General features: G+C 31.6%; 1 protein-coding gene across 5 annotated transcripts in view; it reads right to left on the bottom strand.

Annotated features, from left to right (window-relative positions):
• Window positions 1-2,600: 2,600 nt before the first annotated feature.
• The window catches only part of LOC143068965 (signal-induced proliferation-associated 1-like protein 2), a 49,610-nt gene continuing 42,087 nt past the window's right edge, over window positions 2,601-10,123 (bottom strand). For all 5 annotated transcript variants that reach the window (XM_076243377.1, XM_076243381.1, XM_076243379.1 and 2 more), the window contains 2 exons: window positions 8,254-8,399; window positions 2,601-7,515 (listed from right to left, as the gene is read on the bottom strand). In XM_076243377.1, coding sequence (XP_076099492.1) covers window positions 7,372-7,515; window positions 8,254-8,399 — 290 coding nt within the window. In that variant the 3' untranslated portion in view covers window positions 2,601-7,371. The remainder of the gene's footprint in view (window positions 7,516-8,253; window positions 8,400-10,123) is intronic.

Genomic DNA, 10,123 nt, shown 5'->3' with positions numbered 1-10,123 from the left:
TCAGTGATCAAGGTAAAGTTTTGGTGGTCAAGTCCATATCTCAGATACTATAAGCAATAGGTCTAGTATTTTCGGTGTATGGAAGGACTGTAAGGTGTACATGTCCAACTGGTAGGTGTCATCTGACCTTGACCTCGTTTTCATGCCGATGATGGTTCAGTGGTTATAGTTTGTTTTTTTGTGTTTTGGTCGGTTTTTGTCTCGCCTTGACGAGTCAAAAAGCGAGACATAGGTATGCTGTTTCTGGCGTCGTCGGTGGTGTCAACAATGTATTAGTTTGTGATTAGGTCTAGTTAATGGTGAACCACAAGTGATAGGTCAATCATATTTGGTATGCAGTTGTATAAGCATTGGCACATCTCCTTTCCATGGAGATTATATGGCCCTACCCCCTCAGTCATGGTCTATTGACTTCGAAACTTTTACTTATTTTACATGTTTTAGTTTGTAATTAGGTCAGTTTATGGGGAACCACAAGTGGTATAGGTCAATGATATCTGGTATGCAGTTGTGTAAGCATCGACATACCTCATTTCCATGTAGATAATTTAGCTCCGCCCCCTTAGTCATGGTCTTGACTTTGAAACTTTTGCTCATTTTACATGTATTAGTTTGTGATTAGGTCAGTTTAGGGGGAACCACAAGTGGTAGATCAATGATATTTGGTATGTAATTGTGTAAGCATTGTGTATTCAGTTGTATAAGCATTGGCACATCTCATTTCCATGGAGAATATTTGGCCTCACCCCTCAGTCACAGTCTAATGACTTTGAAACTTATCTTAGTTTACATGTATTAGTTTGTGATTAGATCAGTTTAAGATGAACTTCTAATGTTAAGTCAATGATATTTGGTATGCAACTTTATTGGCATTTGCAAGTATCGTTTCCATGGAGATTATATAGCCCCACCCCCTCTTATTGACTTTGAAACTTTTCTATAGTTTTTTGTCGAGCCTGCAACTTTTGTTGCAGAAAGCTCGACATAGGGATAGTGATCCGGCGGCGGCGGCGATGTTAGCTAACTTCTTAAAAGCTTTATATTTTAGAAGTTAGAAGACCTGTATGCTTCATACTTTGTATATAGATGCCTCATGTTACGAACTTTCAGTCAGTCACATGTCCAATGTCCTTGACCTCATTTTCATGGTTCAGTGACTACTTGAAAAAAAAGTTCAGATTTTTTGTAATGTTAATTTCTCTCTTATTATAAGTAATTGGATAACTATATTTGGTATGTGCGTACCTTGCAAGGTCCTCATACCCGTCAGACAGTTTTCACTTGACCTCAACCTCATTTCATGGATCAGTGAACAAGGTTAAGTTTTGGTGGTCAAGTCCATATCTCAGATACTATAAGCAATAGGGCTAGTATATTCGGTGTATGGAAGGACTGTAAGGTGCACATGTCCAACTGGCAGGTGGCATCTGACCTTGACCTCATTTTCATTGTTCAGTGGTTATAGTTAAATTTTTGTGTTTTGGTCTGTTTTTCTCATACTATATGCAATAGGTCTACTATATTTGTTGTATGGAATGATTGTAAGGTGTACATGTCTAGCGGGCAGATGTCATGTGACCTTGACCTCATTTTCATGGTTCAGTGGTCAAAGTTAAGTTTTTGAGTTTTGGTCTTTTTATCTAATACTATATGCCATAGGTCAACTATATTTGGTGTATGGAAATATTTTATTATCTTTATGTCAGTCGCGCAGGTTTTATTTGACCTTGACCTCATTTTCACAGTTCATTGCACAGTGTTAAGTTTTTGTGTTTTGGTCTATTTTCTGAAACTATAAGTAATAGGTCAACTATATATGTTGTATAGGAGCATTGTTAGCTGTTCATGTCTGCCTGGCATGGTTCATCTGACCTTGACCTCATTTTCAAGGTTCATTGGTCTTTGTTTAGTTATCTTGGTTAATGTTAAGTTTATGTGACAGTTGTAATAAATCTTTATACTTAGGACTATCAACATAATATCAATGATTAGTATAGAAGGCGAGACATTTCAGCGTGTGCACTCTTGTTCTAGTTAATGTTTGTATTTAGATTTGGGAACAACTTATGACAAGTCAATGGTCATGATGGTATTTGGTATGCAGTTGTATAAGCATTGGCACATCTCATTTACATGGAGATTGTTTAGCCATGTAACTCAGTCATGGTTCATTGACTTTGAATATTTTCATTGTGTAAGATGTTAAAGTATCGCTATGTTGATTTCAACATTTGCATAATCAAAAGTAGAAAAAGGCGAGGCATATCTCTGTGATAACAGTTTATTCTTATACTGTATGCAATAGGTCTACTATATTTGGTGTATGGAATGATTGTAAGGTGTTCATGTCTAGCTGGCAGGTGTCATCTGACCTTGATCTCATTTTCATGGTTCAGTGGTCAAAGTACAGTTTTTGAGTTGTGGTCTTTTTTTCTAATACTATTTGCCATAGGTCAACCATATTTGGTGTATGGAAATATTTTGTCTTTTTTTCCTTTCAACTAGCTATAAGTTTCATATTCTTATATGCTTACAAGTCCAGTTTTTTTTTCTTTCTGCATTTACATTTGTAAGCCTTGAAGCAAAATAAACAAAGACAATTCAAAGTGTTTTATAAACTTTAATATTTACAAAGGTTATAGTCCCTGATGTAATGAATAAATAAAACGACTAGACAATTAACAACAACAGGACAATCAGAGATAACGACAAAAACATAACATAGATGTGCCAAGCACTAAAATGGCACAGTAAAACTTATCATTGATGGCATAGAGTTACTGTTAGTTTATCAGAATACCTTTCTTCAAATGTTCTTAAAAATTAAAAACAAACATTTTTTTTCCTTTGTGACATGAAATTGGAAATGTCATGCTAGCAGATGTCATGTTTTATTAGCAAATCTTAAAATATATCTTTATGATTTCAAGAAAAATGTCATCATATTAAAAAGTTGGTAAAGGTAAATAAAACATTCTTTTTGCAAATGTGGGACATTTTATTGACATTTAACAAGTGTTTTCATATAGCATGTTTTCATAAAATACTGAGAAACAAAGAAACTTAAGTATATATCAGGAACATGTTTTAAAGAAATTAATCCTAATTTAAGAAATAATAATCTAGTAAGGATAATGACAGAATCCCTACTTAAAGATTAAGAAAATATGCATTGACTGAAAATGGATAAAAAATCATACAATTGTCAATTTATGAATATCAAACATTCCTAGGAAGATTGAATACCTCCTCTTTTACGTGAATTTGGAAACAACTAAAAATCTCAATGAATACAAATGACAAACATGAAAATATCCTGAGAGGAAACAATTTTTATTTTGGATTGACAAATAGAAACACAAGTAAAAGTAGAGGTGAAAATAATGACAATTAAATAATTTGTAAGACCTTTACATGTTGTATGTCATAGCACAATATACATGTGTGGCTAAAAACATCAACAAAGCCAATAATAATATGATCTTCAAAGAGTCACTGTCAGAATGTCCTTGGAAAATTCTTTTTTTTCATTTTGGCAAACAATAGTTCAAATAAATTTTCAGAAAATCGCATTCCTTTGCCTAATACATGTAATAGTTTATGCTGCTGTTGTCAATAGTCATTTGTATGTTCTAACAAGTAAGCAGAGCTTTAATAGTGCAATTCTTATCTAAATCTGAAAAGCAACTCATTAAAGAATTATTGGGAGCCTTTTGAGTATTGAGAACTTCTCTTCAGTTTCGTGCTACTGTTCAAAAATGGATAGTCTGAGATTGATTTTATACTGGTTTTGTAAATAAATGAAAGTCAGTATAATAATTAAGAATACTTTGGAGATTAGCATTAACTATGTGAAAATAGATGACTTGGTGGATTCTCCACTATATTAAACTCTGCACTATTCTGTAAATAGCATTCTGTGATTCCTTTTAATATATATTTTGAGTTACTTTGTATTTGAAGTTTGAAGCTATTAAAAGTTATACAAAAAAATAATCTGTGCAGCTAAAGTTAAAACTTAAATTTTCCTTTCATGTTGTGTATAAATATTTCTATCAATAGTAAAATAATATACATATCTCTGCTCCATATATATATAAAGTTAACAAAAACAATATATACTTCTCTTTAAATAATATCTTTTTTGAAGCCACACCAAATAATTAGCTGGTCATATTTTATTTTGCTCAAAATATTAGAAAGCTACATTTGTTTATTTTTTTATGGAGGTTTAAAAAAAAAAAACAGCCCAAAATATGCTTAGGACACAAATTCATCATTTTTCATTTTTTTTTTTTTATTTTAGTGAAAGCTAAAGTAGCTTTAAATCTAAAAGTTCCACATCTGATTAAAACAGTGAAATTAGGAAATGGAGAAAAATTTTGTCTAAATTTTAATCAACCTTTTGTAAAAACAAGCACGTCAATGAAACAACTAATAACTTTGGTGTGGCCTCAATTATATATCTATATAGTGATTGCTCTTTTATCAAATATTAATACTGCTTTATTGAATAATAATTTCCTTATATAGTAAATCTGTCTGGCATGTTAACATTGTTTATAAAAACTTGGATACAAAATTTATTCAAAAATTAAAATCAAAACTAAATCAACAAAACCCCTCATTAACTATGACACAAAGTCTGTTCAACTTTGGATGCTTAACTTACAAAACTTATTCAAATATCTGACCTGTCTTCGGACAGATCAAAGCCCTAAATCCTCTTTCTTATCCCACAAAACGGTACCTGTTCATTGTTTATCAGAATCCAACACGTACAAATAATATAGGTATGCTGCATTATTTTTAGATCTGGTTTTTTTTACGGAATAAAGAGTTGATTATAAAATTATAACATTATCTAATATCCAACGATAGCAGCTATTAAATCCACCCTGAATACTGAATATGTTTGCAAGAAAAATTTTGCTGAATTGTTTCAGAAAAAAGTACAAATATAAATCTTAACTGGTATAACCTGAACTTGGGACACTATCATGAACATTGAGCCAAGATGCCTTCTTATATTAAACAATTCATAAAATATACACGGTTTAATGAATGAATCTACTACTAAAAATTGTGATTAAGAATTAATGATAACAATATATGTACATTATGGCAATGGTTTGTAGAAGGCACAATGTCTTGTAGTATGATATGTGTATCATGGATTTATATCACGTTACTTGAGTATTCTTATCACAACCATGGACAGAAAGAAAAAATAAACCTCTAGATAACAATTATTATACCCTGCTAAATCAGAAAAAGCAAAGGTGGTAAATATAAAAATAGCTAACAATCAATGAACCCACGGTAACCTTGTCTAGGATGTAAATAAAAAAGTAAAGATTTTTTTATGATAATTCAATCTAAAATAGATATGTTGGAAGCTTATACCTGTAGTACAGATACACCTTGCAAATGACCTGTAAGCAGATCTACCATTACAGGTAATTTCCTAATGCTTGTAGAGTAAAATTTTGATTTGCTTACTTGCTTTGTTTGTATAAACTTTTATTCAAGCTTTGATATTAAAATTGACATCTTCAAACAATATATATATATATATATATATATATATATATAGGTATATTTAAACCTGTATATATAATATCTAAATTCAATGGACGCTATCCCAATATAATTGTACAATATACAAACAAAGCAAGCAAGTGAACCAAAGTCTTGCTCTACATGCATAATGAATTTAGCTGTAATAAAATCAAAGTTTATATCTTTGGTATAGATATCATTTCAAATATTCTGCATTTACATGTACATGTAGATATATCATAAAAAAATTCTAAATAAAATTGAAAGGCTAAGCAAATTTAAAATATAGTATTCAAACCGACCCATGGCATTCAGTCCGTTTAAAACAAAGTAATCAAACAGACCCATGACGTTAAAATTGCTTTATACAAAACATGAAATTGATAATATACAAATGTTACACATCTGAAACTGTTAAATTACAAATATAAAAATAATGATTTGTCTAAAATAGTGAAATTCAATTATCTAATGTTAATGAGTTCAAAGGTTAAAACTACAAACTGTATTTTGATGATAATGATAACTATCTGCATTATTTACAAAGAATGATGCTGCCTTGTTCCTACCAAAGTACATATGTAACTTGCTCATACATAACAGATTCCAACAGATTTTAAATACTGCTCTTACAGATCTTAAGTATTGTCTTTTGAATCATGGAAGTTGCTATTTCAGTTCGAATTTTCAAATTTGTTTATATAATAGATATAGGAAGATGTTGTGCGAGTTCCAATGAGACAACTCTCCATCCAAGTAACAATTTATAAAAGTAAACCATTATAGGTATACTGTATGCATTGGGTATGAAGTCAAAGGTACTAAAACGTAATATCTCTGCATGAATAGCTCACATTTTGTGGAGATAGAAGGGGAGATAACGATCACTCCAGTACATTTTTTTAGTTGGAGTTATGTTCCTTGTTCATTATGCAGATGCAATAGATAGATGCTTAGGGCGTGAACTATTGCGTAAGTTTTTCAAAATCTGAAAAATAATTTTTGTGAACGAACATATGGTTTAAGGTGTAGATATACATGCATTAAGGAAGACAAGATCACAATATTTCACAGGCACTTCTAAATAATCTTAAACCTTCAAATTAGTTTGATATTAAAATTCTGTCAAGTTGTATCATTTGTGACTTCCCTGTACCCGTTACATCAAAAAGTGTGACGTTTGTTTGTTTGTTAACGTTTCCTATAACAAAGTTCGAAAAAAAACATGTATTCTCTTTGTTAAAATTTTAAGTCATATTAATGAATCGGCTCCATTTTACACAAAATTTTGATTCCCAAACCATTATAAACCATGAATACAATATGTACCACTGAAGAACTGTCATTTGTGAATTTCAGTTTTAATTGTTTGTTTTAAAGTCTTAGTAAGAGAGTTCTTAAGTATGCTGTTTTATACATGGCACATAATATCAATCAAGATAAGTTATGCTTTTGTTTAGAAAATAAACTTCATGGATCAAATAATCAATGTTTTAAAAAAATATTGGCTATACTCCCTCAAAATGAACACTAAAACTTCATCAGATCAAAACATGATATGATCTATCATTCCAACAAAATATCCAGACTGTCTTTTATAACTAACTTCCTATGAATTCAAGTCTCAAATAAACCAGAAGATCTTAAATGATCCCCTGTACCACGATTATATATATCCTTCGAATGACCTTTGATTTCCAGCAGCTTGCCAACACAAACAGAAAATTCAAACTGTCCCATTTTAGTGATCAACCATCACATGGTTTGGATTTGAGTTATATTCTCCTATATTGGAGGTAATAAAATTTATCAAGTTCTGTCAATGGTTTTGAAAAACCATTCTGTAAACTTTCTGAGTTGTGCTGCAGCCTGTTGAGATTCCTCTTGTAACCTGGCATTCTCAGCCCTTAGTTCTTGAACCTCCTCTTCCAAGGTTGCATTTTCCCTTGTCTCCTAAAATAGAAAAGATTCATAGACATTAATTAGGACTTCATTGATGCAATCATAACATTTTAAATATGTTCTTCTACCAAAACATATATACATGTCAATCAAAAAGAAATGAATGTCTAAAGAAATCAGAAGTTAGTTGAACTGTGAGCTATTGCTTAGTAATTATATCGGAGCTAAAGTATTTGATAAATAAAAATTTGATGATTGGTGGATGTAAAAATGCTTCACATAGTAAAGTATGCTAAAATGAAAGTTTGTTTCAAATTTCGGAAAACCTTGATTTGTAGTTTCTGTGAAAAGTGGGAAGATAATTTCAGGCAATCTCCATTATGTGAAAGAATTGAAGTATTCAGTAAGCAGGAAGTTCAAGAGTGAACTGGAAAATACATAATACAGTTTTATTCAGCTATGTTACATGTTCACCTAATGTTCAGTGGTTGTCTTTTGTTGGTGTGATTCATTTATTTTTTTCTTGTTTCTTGTTTTTTTATATAGATTAGACAGTTGGTTTTCTGTTTGAATAGTTTTACACTATTCATTTTTGGGGCCCTATACAGCTTGCTGTTCGGTGTGAGCCAAGGCTCTGTGTTGAATGTTCTGCCTTGACCTATAATGGATTACTTTTTACTAATTGTTACTTGGATGGATAGTTATCTCATTGGCACTCATATCAAATCTTCTTATATCTATCATTCTATGATAAGCATAATTTATTGTTCCTGGTTCTAAGTCCCTTACCTTTGCCAGATCTATTTCCAGCTGGTTGACTTTACCCTCTAACTCTGTGATTCTTTTTTGTGGGTTGGCTACTACAGATCTCCATATAGGTACATTGTCATGTTTGATTGGTTTTGTTTCCATTGGCTTGGATTTACTTGTACTACCTATAAACAGAAAAACAGACAATCAACAGCATACATTATCATCTAAAATGAGATACTTGTACATCTGAAGTAAAAATTAAACCAGATTTTTCAACCTTTTTTATTGAGTCTACTAAACAAAAACAAAAAAATTACCCAAAGTCCTGATTTGGGTTTTTTCTTATGTATACTAAAAAAAAGATAACCATTTTATACAAATATGTGTTTTATTTCTGTGAGGAATCTGTTCTATAACTTATCACTCTTATAACATGGATTACTTTGCTGAATTTCATGATTTTGATAAAAGTTGAAAACACTCAGCAATAATTGGCATATGTTTTGCATTTTGAGTGTCATAGCATTTTCAGATTGCATTTTTTCAGTGTGCATAACATTTTTCTTGAATTGCATTAGCTTAGTCAGCATAAAACCTCGTCACATTTTAGCCACATTAACTCAAACTGTGCACTCTGAACTTGATATTGATAACCTGTGGATCACTGATAATAAGCATCATAAGTATTAGCTATTGTGAAAAAAATACAAATTATAAAATAAAATTGAGAATGGAAATGGGGAATGTGTCAAAGAGACAACAACCCGCCCAAATAAAAAACAACAGCAGAGGGTCACCAACAGGTCTTCAATGTAGCGAGAAATTCCCGCACCCGGAGGCGTCCTTCAGCTGGCCCCTAAACAAATATATACTAGTCCAGTGATAATGAACGCCATACTAATTTCCAAATTGTACACAAGAAACTAAAATTAAAATTATACAAGACTAACAAAGGCCAGAGGCTCCTGACTTGGGACAGGCGCAAAAATGCGGCGGGGTTAAACATGTTTGTGAGATCTCAACCCTCCCCCTATACCTCTAACCAATGTAGTAAAGTAAACGCATAACAATACGCACATTAAAATTCAGTTCAAGAGAAATCGGAGTCTGATGTCAGAAGATGTAACCAAAGAAAATAAACAAAATGACAATAATACATAAATAACAACAGACTACTAGCAGTTAACTGACATGCCAGCTCCAGACTTCAACTAAACTGACTGAAAGATTATGATTTCATCATATGAACATCAGGCACAATCCTTCCCGTTAGGGGTTTAGTATCATACCATCATAACATATATGAGAAGAACATAACCCGTGTCATGCCAACAACTGTTTTTAGAATAAATGTGTTTAGTTCCGATGCAAAGACCTTATCAGTGACTCAATATTAACGCCAAAATATGCAATCTTTAATGACTTGACAACAGTATCGTAATTATATCCCTTCTTAATAAGTCTATTCAAAGGTTTTGTAAGTTTCTGAGGTGAATACTGACACCTTTGTGCTTTATAAAGAATATTACCATAAAAAATTGGATGTGAAATACCTGAACGTATTAAAAGTCTGCATGTTGAGCTATATTTACGAATAATGTCTTTATACCGATGATAAAATTTAGTAAATGTTTTGACTAGTTTGTGATATCGAAAACCCTGGTGTAATAATTTTTCAGTAATACATAAATTTCTCTCGTTAAAATCTAAAACATTGTTACATACACGAGCGAATCGTACAAGTTGAGATATATAAACACCGTAAGATGGTGACAAGGGAACGTCACCATCTAAAAACGGATAATTAACGATAGGAAATGAAAAATCATCCCTTTTATCATAAATTTTAGTATTCAGCTTTCCATTAGTGATATAGATATCAAGATCGAGAAAAGGGCAGTGGTCA

This window comes from Mytilus galloprovincialis, chromosome 3, assembly GCF_965363235.1.
Source record: "Mytilus galloprovincialis chromosome 3, xbMytGall1.hap1.1, whole genome shotgun sequence".
Lineage (NCBI taxonomy): Eukaryota > Metazoa > Mollusca > Bivalvia > Mytilida > Mytilidae > Mytilus > Mytilus galloprovincialis.
The sequence above is the reverse complement of the archived record's forward strand: the minus strand, read 5'-3'. Positions and strand labels throughout refer to the sequence as shown.